A 15,623-nucleotide genomic window follows, 5' to 3' on the forward strand; every position below is an offset into this window, starting at 1 on the left:
CTCCCATCTCCTTTGCAAACACCTGTCTAAAAGGTGGACTCTTATGCTTCCTCTTCATTAGCATCCCCACAGGAAGCTTGCCCTGTGTGTGTGTTAGTATCCATACAGGATCCCACTAGTCCTTTTGGCACTGAGATTGAAAGAATTCCTAATTCACCTTCTGACAAGAATAGTCACAGTGAGGTAGAGACAGGACTTGGGTGCTCTGTGGTACCTCAGTGGCCTGAGGTTCCATTACTTACTGACTCTGTGACTATGAGCAAGTCAACCTTACCGAACCCCCTGTTTCAATATCTTAATGTAACTGGACAAAAATACTAAAGTAGATTAATAGAAAACATTTTATATTAATATAAAATATGTATTATTGTAAAGCTGTTAAAGTACACATTTTAACATCCTCCCCTCTCCCTTCTACTTCTCTTCCTTCTCCCCAAGAGTGTTCTTTATTTGTATTTCTGGAACCTTTTTTAATGGCTATTTAGTAATAAAAGGAGAGGAGTAGAGGAAGACGCCAGGAAAATTGATTTATATCAGAAAAGGCAAGGAGTTAATCATAGAAGAAAAGATCTGGAAGACCGGAGGAAGAGGAGAGAAGTTCTGGAGCTTTAGGGGAGAGAAAGAGGAGGAGGGAAGGAGAAGAGAGACAGGGCCACTGCCACACAGCATGGAACTTGGAAAATATGTCTGAATAAAGAAGAATGGGGTTTATAGTGTGTTACAGTCTATCTCCCCAACCCTCTCTTGTCAAGAGGCTTTGATACTTCCCTTACTTTTCAAGACTTTCATAGTCTTCGTGCAATGCTATGTTCAGACTGGCCACAAGACAGCCCTGATTTACTTTACTCTCCATTTACATGGAGAATAGGGATAGATTCACACCAAGCTGCTAATGGTAGCTATCACCCCAGTGGCAAAATGGAGGTGGTTTTTTGTTTTGTTGTTGTGTGTTTGTTTGTTGTATGCATGTCATTTTTCCTATAATGCACATATACCACTTAATAATTGAAAATTATGATAAAAACTGGAAGCCTAGAGTTGAAACTTAGTCCCCAGGTATGTATGCCACGCATACAATGAAGATGAAATGTGAAATCTGAAGATGTAGGCCTAGATGTTACAAGTTTTTATTTATCTGACTCTTATCATCTCTCTCCTAAACAACTGAAACATTCTGAGAACATAGATAACAAGACAACCCAGCCCCTAATTAGTGGGGATTAAGTTTTGTGAACATGTTCTTTAGGACAATAAAGTAGTTATGTTTGGAACAGAAGGGGAGAGACTGATAACTTACCACCTGTCCAGCAGGGGCCACAAATAGTCCCTAATTTAGTACCTTGAAAGAAAGTGCTAAAGGTTTTACGGGAAAACACCACAAGGAAAAAAAAATTAATTTCTTGCAGGGAAAGCATTTTCATAGAGAGTGTCATATTGGTTTTGAACAAAATAATAGTTCAGCAAAGATGTGCTAGATCCTTTTACACAAGAGGGCAATTGACAATTGAATGATGGTAGCTGTTTAAGAGCAAAATACTGCCTTGTTAATTCCTTAAAACAAAAACAAAAAGGAACACGAAGTTTGTAATTATACTGACGGAATCTGCCTCTCTCTGTCTCATGAATAAATAAATAAAATCTTTAAAAAAAAGAGAGAGAAAGAGAGAGAGACAGGCAGAGGGAGAAGCAGGCTCCACACAGGGAGCCCGATGTAGGACTCAATCCTGGGTCCCCAGGATCACACCCTGAGCCGAAGGCAGACACTTAATCCTTGAGCCACCCCGGCATCCCTAATGGAATCTTGAAAACCTTTATTTTTATTTTTTTTAAACTTTAGAATCCATGTTAAAACCTAAAGCCCAGTTGCCAATTTTGAGTTCTCATCCTCTGCATAAAATATTTGTGGAATGAGAGTGAATGGAATGAATGAGATAAAAGCTAACCCATCATCCCCACAGCATTCAGGACAGGTCCCAGTATGACTTGGTCTTCTGGCAGCAGTATACTTATCACCATTTATGTGCTCTGTGCCATTGGTTAAACCTTGTACCGAAGGCTGTTCAATAAAGTACTTGCTTGGTTCACTCCCTGTCCTCAAAGAGCTGGTATCTAGCCTCCCTGAGCCTGACCCTTTATGGGGTCAGTGTCCAGCTGGCCAGCTAGATGCAGCTACTTGCCATGGACAGCAATGCCACATTACTCTGACCTGGCTTGGGGCTGGCTATTGCTTAGCTTACTTCTGCAGACCACCACCCCCGACATTGTGGTGAATCCTGACAGCTTCATGCCCCACCATAGGTCTTCCTACCATTGTTCTTGCACTTGACACTGACCTCTTACACTCTCCCACACCAGCTCCCCACCCCACAGGCTTCCAGGAAGCCACTGGGACCCTCTGTCCCATAATCTGCCTTTGCCTTGGGCCTCAGTATGGCCTACTATCTAGGGTGCCCTTTATGTTCTAGGCCCTCAGTGGAGCCCCAGCCCCTCTAGGAGGAGTCTGATGTCATCACCATGGACAGGGGACAGCCCCCGTGGCATGTGCTCACATAGTCCTCACATTTTTCCTTTCTATCCCCTGACTCCTAGTGGCTGCCCCTAAATTTTCATTTGTGAAGGCCAAAGCCTCCAGAACCTAGAGGCAGGAACTTGTCATCTTGCATAGCGGAGGTCACAAATTTTTCGTAGTTTATCTCCAATGAGTAAAATGTCCAGAAAATGCTCAGTGAAAACAAGCGTGTCTCCCTTAACTCCTCTCCGAAGATTTGAAAGGCCCAATTAGACTGTCACTGCTAATCTGACCTCAAACAAGTCCCCCAAATCAGTCAGCTGGTACAGGAGCCAAATTATGAGATACCATTATAAAGGCAGTCTTCATCTGCCTGTATAATATCAACTCTAGTCAGCATTTTCCAGGGGATATAACAGGTGCTCAATAAATATTTATTATTGTCTTTACAGAATTCCTGGTAGACATAAACAAATCTAAGCAATCTGGTGGCAGCAGGGAAACGAGACAAACTTTCTTCAAAGAGGAAAGTGTACCCTAGTTTTTTAAAGAAAGCAAAATAGAAGAAAGAATATATAGCTAAGAAAAAGGAATGTATTCCAACACTTAGATTGGAGCTGTGGCAAATAGCATCCATATTATCATCCCCATATGTTACCTACTCACATCCTGCCTGTGAATCCCACCCACCGTTGTCAGTCTCCAGGAAGCCCTTTCTGGTGAGGGGAGAAGGGCTAGGGTTTCCACCTTCAGTGATCCTCAAGGAACCGGTGGAGCCAAGGTTAGAATTCTCGCAAAGCAGATGGCAAAGTCCTCAAGAAAGAAAAGAACCTGGTGCTAACACGTGTTCTGGGCTAGGAGTTCAGAGAGAGGAAGATCAACAAACGCCTTGGTCAAGGAGCACTTATAAAAAGGGTGAGCTAGACCTCAGATGATAGGCAGAATGTAAATAAAGGGAAGAGCAGCTGGAAAGAGAACAGGAAAATGACAGAAACATTGGCTTGACTTAAACAAGAATGCAGGTAATTTGTCTGCTGCTGACCCCATTCCGCTGTTTGCTTTCTTTATTGACAAGCTCCTAAGCCCCTGAAACTCTATCTTCTCATCCTGATCTTATTTATATTTGTGCAGCATTGTCTTTATTAGAGCAGCCATACAATACAGCCCAGCGTGCCCAGAAAAGCAGATTTTCTTTGTTGCCCCCAACACCCATCTGGGTAGCATCCCCTTTCATTCTCCAAATGTTCTCATTTGGATCACAATTACATTGTCATCTCTGACTCTGCCCAGCCCCTGACAGAGGACAGGATAAGGTCAAAGGCTACTGAAAAAATCCTTCCTAGACAACATTTCTAGAAATCTGAAAATGCACAGGACTTATTATTACAGAGGAAATACTGAAGAGCATAAGACTGGACAAAGTTGTCTGACAAATATTGCTAACCAGGTTGAAAACAAGAAACAGAAGCTCCCAGCATAAAAAGTTAAGAGACCCATGAGCTAGGACTGAAGTGAAAAGCAACAGCATAAAAGTTAAGTTAATGAAACATAAGATGTGTTAAAGAGATGTAGAAGGAAATTAAGCCGTGAAATTAATTAATAAATACAAGCCTCAACTTGCAGAAAAATGGCAAGAAAACTAAGGCCTCACCAGACAGAAGTCCTGTAAAGGTAGGTGATTCCAGTCTAAATTTCCCAGAGTGCTTCAGTAGTGCCAAAACAGAAGAACTAAGGCTAGCTGTGATAGTATTTATTCAAGTTGTTGAATATGGATACAACATCCTAACACAGGTGAAGCCAAATGATTAAAATCACTGCTGCAGAGATACCTGCTTTACTGTCATATAATAAGCCTGAAAAGATAGAGGTTATTCAGATGCGGATGAAAAAATAAAGGAAGTGTTCTAACTACTTGAATCCTGAATCTGCTTCTCTGAGGATAGCAAACTGTAGATCCAGAAAGTTCAGCCATGTATCTCTATGCATCGGTGGCTCTTCATGCTTACCAGCGCCTCAAGCCAGAAACCTGGGACTCATTCCTGATGCCTCAGATGTCTGTGCCACATCTTAACAATCACCATTTCCCTGGGTTCTGCCTCCAGAATGTAACACAGACTCTCTCCTGTCTGGTGCTACCAAGCACTTCTCTTGCCTACTTTGTTGCAACAACCTCAAACATGGTCCCTTCCTGCTCAAATCCATTCACCACACAGAAGCCAGAGTGATACCTGAAAAATGCCAATCGTATTATCCTTCATGTAGTTCTTCGACTGAACAAAGATCTAGGCCTACCTTAGGCCTTTGCTCCCAAACTGTCTTCCCTGCCTGGACCCCTTCCTTCCCCACTCACTCCCATTTCTCTGGTTCAGTAACATCTTTATCCTGCAGGCATGAGCTTTTTTGTGCTTTACTTAGCGAGCCTTCCCTGACCAACCGAGATCTCCTTAGAATTCTGTCCTCTCTGTGCTGTTCAGTCGTAGACCTTATAATCTAGAACATTTGTGTATGTTTAGCTTTTCATGCCTGACTTGCTCTAGATCCTAAGTACAATGTGGGGAGAGTTTTGTCCACTTTTGCGTGTCACCCAAGCTGAGCCTAGTACCTGTACGTCGGAGATACTTCAGATTAAATTACACATCTGTCCACACATTCGTCTGTTTCTAGCAAGTAAAAAAGAAATTGAATTATCCTGAGACCCCTCTGAATTTCAGCCTCTTCCTTTCATTCTCCTCCCCACTCCAGCATCCATAAACTTGTTCTGTGCACAAACCAATTACAAGAAGGGCACTTAATTTCCTCTTTGATTTCCCTTCAATAACAGATTGTGACTGGTAATTTATTTAGCATACATTGAAACCTGAATGTCTACTGATTATGTTCCAAAACACCGAGCTTACTGTAATGAAGACAGAGAAAAGATGTCATCTCTTGGAGAGAACCTGGAAAATGATTATTTCTGGTAGAAAACTTGTTTTGTCTTGTAGACTTATGCTTCAGAGTCATTCATGAATGAGTAATGAACTCCGGAGAGATCAATGAAGCATTCCCTTAACCTTCTCAACCTATTTTGCTGAGAACCGAATAAGAGGAAAGTTACTAGAGGAGTTGATAATTTAGGAAGAGAAAAATATGGTTGCTGTAATGTACAACTCTTGAAAGAAGGAAATTGGGCAATTCATCTAGTTTACTATGAGTAGTTTTTCAGGCTTCAATCATGAGTCACCTAAGTAATTTTTTCTCTGCTCTTTAATTCCAATGTTTATTTATTTTATTATTTTCCAACCATTAAGTGAAATAGTATGCAAAATCAAACTACTTTTAAGAGACAAGGCAGTAAAAAAAAAAAATGTGGTCTTTGCCTCGGTATATGACATACAGTTTTAATCTAAGGCCATAAAGCTTTTATTTTCTCAAGGAATTATTTAAAATGTTTAAAATACTCTCATCTCTTTGCTTGATGGATGATGAGTCACCCTCTGTAAAGTTTTTAATGGTGTAGAATAACTGCAAATTAAATAGCACAATCAAAACCAGGCATTGAAAATAGTAGTGCAGGCAATCAGAGGTGCTAAATACCACGGTGGGAAGTGGATGGTGACATGCATCGTGTGGACAGATTGAAGAGTGACTGTCACAGAAAGACACAGCTTAATGACTGGTGGGATGACCGATGTCTAAACCTTCGTATGTCTATGACTTATGTCAGAGCCTTTCAGCCCTAGCATCCCATCCATCTGCTAAGAGAAAGCAGCCCCTGCTCCAAGCTTCCAGTTAAGCTTATGTGAGAGCTTGCATCAGGCCTACAGTTATTCTCCACAGGTGCCACCGCCTGGGACACATCACTCCAGTGGTGCTTGAGCAATTGAGCTGTTTGGGTTTTGTTGCTTTTGCTGTCTAAATAATTTTCTTATTGGCTGCACATCAAAAAAAAGGGGGGGGGGCACTGTTTCCTTATCACAAAAGTCAGCAGGGAGTATTTGGAGGCAGGAGAGAAAAGAGTCCATAGACTTTTTAAACATGGATGCCCATGGCAAGGGAAAACTTCAGAGGCCATGTTAGAGGTTTCTGATGAACTTTTAGTCACATCCCTTATGATTTCTGTTTTTCTGGGAAGAGTCCGTCTCCACTGCCTCCTGCTGAGATAATGTTAAGAGGCTGTACTAATAATGCATGCCATCTTTCCTTTGGAGAGTTCCAAATTATTTTTGTATATTTAGGCAGACTCAAGGGTAGAGAGTTAAGTTCTTTTTGAGGATAGCTGCCAAAAGTGAAAGCCATCTTGATGAGTGAGAAGAGAACCCTTTGGGAGACAAACCTGAGAATAGAAATGGCTGCTCGTCACTTGCTGGGTACTTTTCGTGGGCATGCTCCTAGGCTGGCTCTCCAGGAGCACACAGAGAAAGGAGCACAAGAGAAGGAAGTACCTGTCCTCTGAGGTATCCGAGGGGGCTCCTGGGCTCCAGGTCTTTCTCAGGCTTCTCACCTCTTCCCCTATGCCTCTTCCTACTCCCTTGGGTGTCCTCACCAAGAGAAGCTCTGCGATGTTCTTCTTTCCTCTCTTGGACTAATTCTGTGATGCTAGAATGCCAGGACATTTGGGCCTTAATTTACCAAAAATCAGGAGAAAAGGGGAGGCAGTAACCCTTTAGATTGTTTGCAATAGCCTGGGTATTAACTGACTGGCTCCCTTGTCATCCCCTTCAAGGAAGGAAAGCGCAATTTGGAAACAGACATAGGTTGAGGGGCCAGACTCTAGGCTGCCATATAAATAAATGACAAAACCTCTCACAGAACGTAAGACTTTCAATTCCCAGTTTTACAACTTTGTGCTTTTTCTTAAATCAATGTGGTTATATCATTTGTGGGAATTACCTAAGTTCCTCTTATTTGTTTATTTTCAAATCCTTTTGCCAGGCCCGGAGGCAAATCTGACTTCTTTCAATTCTGACTTGCATTCCTACTTTGCTCTGGTGTTTCTCCATAGAGCCACCCTTGTCGTTTTAAGGGGACGTTTCCTCACTGTATGAGGGACCCTCCTGATCTTTGAAAGTTTTCTGCACCCCCGACCCCAGGCACCTAACACCAGCAGTGATCCCCCTCATGCATGTAATGGGAAGAAACACCCCTACTCACAGCCAGACACTCCTTGTCTTTCAAGTTCTGCTCCAACTTTAGTTGGGAAGGATTCCCTCATTGATTCATTCATGTAATATTTACTCAGTGGATATTTACCGAGCACCTGCTGACAGTTCTAGGCACTGTTTGAGGAGCTACTGGTCCACCAACCTTTAGCAGTCACTCAGACCTGCCCCCTCCTAATGCTGTCCTACCTTAACCTTTTCATCTGTGTGTGATTTCCTAAATGTCCTCAAGTCATCCCTGTGCCTCCGGTGTGACTTTCTACCTACAGATGGAGCTTCTCCAAGACGATGATTAATTCTGCTTTTGTTTTTGTCCCTCCTGGAGCCTAGCACAATAGTCTCTACACGGTAGTAATTCGGTAATGTTGGACTGACTGATACAAAGACATGCAGCTCCCATCCAGGATATATTTCATTTCTGCAATAGGGCTGATGACGCCGATGTGTCATTTTTTTTTTTCTATTCTGAAGATTCTATTTTGTCTGCTGTCTAAATGGAATGAGGAATAGCCTAGGAAACAGTTTCATGTCCCTGGTAAGCAGTACACTTGACATGTGTAGTGTACACAGTGAAAACAAACTGTGTGCACTCTTTATTTCCTGCTGCACCCTGAGTAAACCCCGGTCTTAGAGGCCATGCTTTGATCCCCTCCCAATTACAACTTCTGAGACACAGAATGGAGTAGGACCTTGGCCTTCTGAAGTTTCACAGTGCTTAGCAATAGAAAGCCAATGTACAAAAATATAGAAAAGGCAGACAAAAAAAGAAAGTGATTACAAACCTGAGAAAATCTGATGGAAAAATGGTGGCCTTTTTCTTTTCTTTTTCTCTTAGTTTTGGTATTAGGGAAAGTTTCAAAAACATACAAACATGCCCAGAACAACGGCACTTGGGTGGCTCAGTGGTTGAACATCTATCTGCCTTTTTTTTTTTTTTTTTTTTTTTTTAAGATTTTATTTATTTATTCATGATAGTCACAGAGAGAGAGAGAGAGGCTCAGAGACACAGGCAGAGGGAGAAGCAGGCTCCGTGCACCGGGAGCCCGACGTGGGATTCGATCCCGGGTCTCCAGGATCGCGCCCTGGGCCAAAGGCAGGCGCCAAACCGCTGCGCCACCCAGGGATCCCCATCTATCTGCCTTTGACTCAGGTCATGATCCTAGGGTCCTGGGATCAAGTCCCACATTAGAGTCCCTGCAGGGAGTCTGCTTCTCCCTCTTCTTATGTCTCTGCCTCTCTCTGTGTGGCTCTCATGAATAAATAAATAAAATATTTTTTTAATTGCCAAGAATAATATAATAGTATCCCAATGTGCTCATCCCCTAGCTTCAACAGTTATCAACCCAAGGCCATCTTGTTACATTTATAAACGCCGACCCACTCTCCCTTCCCTCCGACTGTATTGTTTCAAAGCAAATCTTGACATCATATAATTGTATCCATAAATATTTCAATATGGTTCTCTACAAGACTTTTAAAAATCGCCCCAATGTCATTACTTTGCCTAAAACAAATCAATAGTCTCATAATATCATCACATTTCCAGTTGGCCTTCCAATTTCCAATGATAGTGACTTTTTCAATAAATCTGAAAACTGAATCGAAGTTACACTTTCATTGAGAAAGATGCTACAAAGGAGCCAAAACAGCTTTTTTTCTTAGAGGAAAGTAGAATAAAACCATGGGAAAAGTGATTTCGGCAAGCAAAAATGAAACAGCTCTGATCCTCTCCTGGTAGATCAGCAGTGGGCACTCATCTATAATCTCCCCTGCCGAGCACACCATGCCTCCCGCCCCCTGGTGGCAGGTGTGCACTGCAGGGCTTCAGTCAACTGTTCTGGAAACCATCTCTTAACATGATGGGGCTCTCTACCGTGTTGCTGGTAGTTTAATATTTGCCCACATGGCAAAAATGTGTGTGACACTGTTTTTTTAAAAGTGTTGATTGAGTACATAATTTAAAGTCAGAATATTAAATAAACATCTCTGTCCTTCCTTCCAGCAGGCAGCCCAGAGAACTGCTCTCCACGCTCTGTCTGACAGGTACATTTTGTCATTTTTATGAACTATAAATTGCTTTATGAAACATTGAGCCCTATTTATTGTGGCATATAATTCATAATCGGATTTTGTCCCTAAAGTATCTGTGAACTGGGATGTTAAACATTTTGCATGCTTGGATTTGTCATGCATGTGTGGAGTTTATTACTGCAAAAATCGCCTTGTTGTATTTCATAGAAAGTATGAAGAATCCCTTGTTGTGCAATGAAACAGGAGATGGGAAACTTAGAGGGAAAGACCTGAATAGGGCAGTAAATTCTGAACTTTGGAATTGGTTGAGATCTAAGCTCATTTTTCAGCCATAAGTGCTTCATTTATTCTGAGATGTTTTCTTCAGACTTTTTCCATAGCATTTCACCAGGATCTGTCTGTCTCTTGATGAAATTCTCTCTTGAAATACTTCGTGCACATAACCCATTTCATGGTCCCAAGTGCCTGACTTTTTACTCCTGGCTTTGGCTTGTGTTTTCAGACTTTTGTTATTGAAGGAGATAGAGAAAACTAATCAGTAAATACTCAAACTGTATTTCATGGCCTGCCCTGCTTTAAAAGGCTGTATGTAAAGAGAGCTGAACAGAGACATACCAAGTTACTTTCGGGAACAGACCAGACCCTTTCTGTTTGGTTGGTTTGTGAGTTTTCATTTACTGAGGTTAGGGTGTGTGTGTGTTTCTCTCTTTTTTTTTTAAGGTTTTATCTATTATTTATTTATTTATGAGAGACACAGAGAGAGATTGAGAGAGAGAGAGAGAGAGGGGCAGAGACACAGGCAGAGGGAGAAGCAGGCTCCATGCGGGGAGCCCGACGTGGGCCTCGATCCGGGGTCTCCAGGATCACGCCCTGAGCTGAAGGCGGCGCTAAACCGCTGAGCCACCTGGGCTGCCCTGTGTGTGTTTCTTAAAGAACTGTCAGGAGAAGAGGAACTCCAGCTTCTGCCCCCAAGGGAGGCTCTTGCTGGGTTAGAACCCACTGGAGGAGATGTTCCCCTGGCTGGCTGGTGGACACCTCAGCATTATCTAGCTAACTGTCACCACCTTCCTTTTCTTCTCAGTTCTTTTTTTTTTCTTTTTTTTTTTTTAAATGAACAATAATTGACTGTGTCAACTAGCTCAGTTCAGTGCTTCTCCAAGGTAAAAACCTGTCACTTAGGCAAATTATCTGTGCACATGGGTGAAAAGCATTTTCTCTATGGTGGCAGGTTGAGCATGAGTATTTTTATTTCAGTTGAAAAGCCTTCCCCATGACAACCACACAAGCTTGTGTGCTCGAAGAGGGGCCGCCACATGATCTTCTGGTATTATGTCTGGGATTTTCACAAAAGCTGATAACTGTACTGCTTCTGAGTCTGTTGGTAGGAGACTCTGGATGGAAACATTTAAAATCTGACACATTAATTCCTTTCCTCTATGTATTTCTTTTTTCCCTTTGACTTAAGTAAGTTTCCTTCAACAAAATGCATTGGAAAGCAAGTGAAGCCCCTCAGTTTACAATATTATGTTATTGCCAATGGTTGGAAGATGTCTTTGGGGGGTATTGAAAATGTTCTAAAATTAGATTATCTGCTGATCTCATAACCCTGTACCAAAAACCATCAAATTGCATGTTTTGAAGGGGTGAGCTTTATGGTACATAAAATATATTTCAATAAAGCCAAATGTACAAACCCAAAACATCATTATTACCTTTGGTAGAATGAATCAAAACCAATTTTAGGAAAATATGGAATTCCTTTGAAAACATGGTTGCAAATACGAAGACAAGTCATCAGAAACTAGAACTGATACATTCTAAGGCTGCTTCCCAAAAGATACATGACTCTGTTCTGGATAGAAAGTGTGCGTGGATTTTAATGATGAGCAACACTATTCCCCTTGACTTTTTTCTGATATTCTCTCTAAAACCCCTTAACAAAAAAAAAATAACAAAAAAAAAAAAAAAAAACCCTTAACAAAACCAATAGTTAACTAACTAGTAAGTTAGCATCTTAGCCTCTATTGATTATATAATTGCTCACAGCAGAATACTGTGAGAAAAGAAGCCCCAGGAAATAGAGATTCCCATTGTAGTTTCTCTTCTTATTAATTTCTGTCTTTAAATGTCCCTTAAGTCTAAAGGTTTTTCTGTTCAAAATTGGAGGAATTTGACTCATTTTAAAGTAATGAGTTGACTTTGCTATTCTAACAATGCAGTTGTGTAAAGCTACCTTCTCTGAGCTTTCTCTATTCTGTTTTCTATGAATTCAGGGCCACATGAGGAATTTCCAGAAGTGAGAAGTATCTGTAATCATTTGGAGATATGATTTTAAATCCTTTTTAAAAATAAGAACTTACTGGGTGGCTCAGTGGTTGAGCGTCTGCCTTTGGCTCAGGTTGTGATCCCAGGGTCCTGGGATCAAGTCCAATATCAGACTCCCTACAGGGAGCCTGCTTCTCCCCCTGCCTATGTTCCTGCCTCTTTCTCTTTATGAATAAATAAATAAAATCTTTTAAAAATATAAAATTAAATTAAAAATACAAATAAGGACTTAAAACCCCTACTAAGTTCATTGGATGAATATTTTCTATTTTCTTAAATTAAGGAATACTAATTTATCAAGTAATAGATGTCATTTTCTAGCACATTACTTATTCTGTTAAATAAACCAGTATTTTTTTAAAGATTTTTTATTTATTTATTTATTCATGAGAGACACAGAGAGAGAGAGAGAGAGAGAGAGAGGCAGAGACACAGGCAGAGGGAGAAACAGACTCCACGCAGGGAACCCGACGCAGGACTCCATCCCGGGTCTCCAAGATCACGCCCTAGGCCAAAGGCAGGCACTAAACTGCTGAGCCACCCAGGGATCCCCTAAACCAGTATTTTCTAGAAAATGATGAATGTGACTCTGGGTCAAACTACTGCATGTCTTCTTGCCCAATATTCTGTCTGTTGGAGGAACCACCTCAGGGTCGAAATGGAATTGAGTAAAGATTCCCCCCAAGTTGTGACCTTTGCGAGGTGGAGATCTAATGCCAGTATCTCTGGCTACTTGGAGCCTGGTATGAATCTATTCTGCATTCCTTCACATAATCTATTCTGTTTTCCTAAAATATTGTTTTCAGTCTATTAGCACTTCTTGATATAAAATTCCATTGATAAGGCAGCACTTTCATTTTCTCCTAGAAAATAGAGGCACTTTTCAGACCTGAAAAGGTGCTTTCATGAGTTCTGCAGTTCTACAGTTGGACAGAGCAGCTGAGTTGGCCCAGCCTATGCCACCACAGATTTCTTATCTCATGTCCTGTTAGTTTGTTCACATGTGGGTCTAACTTCTGGTTAGCCTTATAGTCACCTTGAGTACATGGTGGACACAAGGACATTTGATACAGGAGTAGAGCCATTTTGTTTCAAGATGTAAACTTGACAATGACCTAGGGTTTACTTGACTTGGGTCGTTGGTGGGTATGAGTGCACACTGAAGGATGCCAGTGACTGTTCTCTGCTTCCCCCTGAGAAAACCTGCATCCGGGTCTTTGAGACCCGACCCGATGAGACTAGTTATAAGGAAAAGAGTTGACATTTCCCTTTTCTTTTTAACGGCAGGTAGAAATCTTGTTTCTTCTCTCAGATGAGAGAATATCCAGATGTCTTTTGAAGGCCAGTCCTGTCTATCTTTTCATTTCTCCCATTTCCTGGTTTAAATAGACGTTCTAGCAGAAATCCAATATCTGACAGTTAAGATGGTACTTTAAAGTTCAGTGAGTCCTAAGCAATCAATACACACCCTTGATAAATTAAAACTATGATATTTCTGTTACCTAAATGTAAAAAGTCTTCTGTGGTCACCTCCAAAGAAAACCCGTAGCCTTGTTCAGTTTTGCCCGAGCAATGGGCTTAATTTATGGTTCATCCAAAGTAGCTAAAGTGCCGAAAACTGGATGGATCATACTAGCAAGACAAATTTGGGCTTTGGCCAGCTCACCTGTGCCACCCTGCAGTGACAAGAAGGGTTGCATGAGGGTAGAATGGCACTTTTTTGTTGTTGTTCTTTCCTATTGCTGACTGCAGAATTTATCATCTGTTTTATCCCTTTGAGAGTCAGCTGGCCTACCAGAGGCTCACTGATTCCCCAAGTCGAGAAAAACAGCAGGAGACCAGGGCAGGAAGAGATGGCAAAATTCTGAACAAGGCAAAGCAAGCCAATTATAAGAAAACCTCAATCTACAAAGAGACACTCTCCTTCTTACTTATCACTCCTTATAACGTGCCTCCCAAGTGGTTTTTTCTCCTTATGGGTTATTGTACTGGACAAAGTAGAGAGAGGCAGAGGAGAATAAGGATAAATGGGCATGAGGCCCATTTATAAAGGTGTGTCTTTGGTGTAGACTGTCTGTACTGTGAAAGCTGCCACATTGCCGGTAATGTGGAAAATATGCAAAGTGCTGTTCAGAGAAGAAGGGTATGTGTGCAGCATATGAAGTGCCTCTGAATATGATTAACTTCACCTCATAAGTAGTAAATAGTAGATAACTGTGATCAAAAAAGGGATTCGTGTGATTTATCAAGCTGAGCAACTGTGCATTTGCAGAGAAGCTGGAGGTCAATCTTGAAATCTAGGGCAAGAGGAGCACTAGGAAATTGCCAGGACTAAGAAGTTAATCATACCCTTGGACTGCTTCCATCTGTCTCAGAGCGACAGAGCTGCTGCAGAGCGAGCGGGGATGCTTTATAGCAGCAGATCAGGAATTAATATTTTCTGTGAAACCTCAAGCATCATTTGCAGTAACTTGGGTTTTATAAAAATGGGGCATAATTTCATATGAATAAATCACATTCATCTGGAAATAGGAACTGGGAAAAAACTGTGCCTGACTTTAAAAAAGGGGGGGGGGGGGATGAGCAAGAAAGCTAACATGCAAACAGTTGTTGAAGCGATGGCACTTGGAGGGCACAAGTGGCCGTGTGGTTAAATTGTGCATATAATCATCTTCTGAAATGTCAGCATGTGACTCCAGAAATGGCTACATTTTTATAGCCTTGGAGATGCATCACCAGACTGTAACCTGTCTGCCCATCTGGCAATATCTCAGGTCCAAAATCCATTTATATTGAAATCCAAACAACTGCCATTGATTGATTCACTTATGCCACAAGCATTTATTGAGCACATCCCGCGTGCTCAGCCAGGCGCAGAGCTGGCCAGGGGTACAGTGGTGAGCAGACATGGCCATGCACCTATGCTCAGGACTTTACCGTGTACAGGGATGTTGGCTTTGCAGAAAAGAAGGGCTTCTTTAGGCTCATTCAAATAAATCTCTCCCATCAACTCTCCTCTTCCCATTCCGGAGAATGTAATGGAATTAAGCAAATGAGAAATAGACTAAAAGGAAGGGCTTTTCTTTCCACGTGGGGCTGTTGTTCCTCCAAAGGCAGGACTGGAAACGACCCCAGTGCAAGGTGAGAAGGGTTGGGGGGCATCACACTGCAGGGTCGGGGGTTTGCATTCCACTTCATCTTCCTGACCTCTTGCCAACCAAACAAAGGGAGCATGCTGGGGGTGGCCACCAGCACAGAAGTGTAACTTTCTGGGTGACATTTTACACAATGACCTGAGAGGAAAGTCACAGCTGCCATGCACTACTAACAGTCGGTCTCTTCTCAAAGGACCCAAAAAGGGAGTGGGGGGTGGGGGGTGGAGTGGGGAATGCAGAACTTTTTAAGAAAGCTTTAAATTTCCAACTTTAAAGATAATAACATGGCATGCTAGAGGGTATCTGTCAACCCTGCCCTTGAAACCCACAGCAGTCTCTCCAATGCAAGGGATTCCTTACTTATAATGAAGCCTTTTTGGTATATCATGTAAATGAAAAACTTTTTTAAAGAGCTTTAAAGTTTACAGGCACTATCACATTGACCGTCTCATTTTGTGATCC

The 15,623-nt window shown here is 41.8% G+C and overlaps 1 protein-coding gene across 4 annotated transcripts in view; it reads left to right on the plus strand.

The window, feature by feature from the left end:
• Positions 1-15,623, plus strand: part of AFF3 (ALF transcription elongation factor 3) — a 521,667-nt gene that overhangs the window by 417,770 nt on the left and 88,274 nt on the right. For all 4 annotated transcript variants that reach the window (XM_072844520.1, XM_072844518.1, XM_072844517.1 and 1 more), the window contains one exon: positions 9,653-9,693. In XM_072844520.1, coding sequence (XP_072700621.1) covers positions 9,653-9,693 — 41 coding nt within the window. The remainder of the gene's footprint in view (positions 1-9,652; positions 9,694-15,623) is intronic.

The sequence above is a fragment of the Canis lupus genome, chromosome 11 (assembly GCF_048164855.1).
Source record: "Canis lupus baileyi chromosome 11, mCanLup2.hap1, whole genome shotgun sequence".
NCBI lineage: Eukaryota > Metazoa > Chordata > Mammalia > Carnivora > Canidae > Canis > Canis lupus.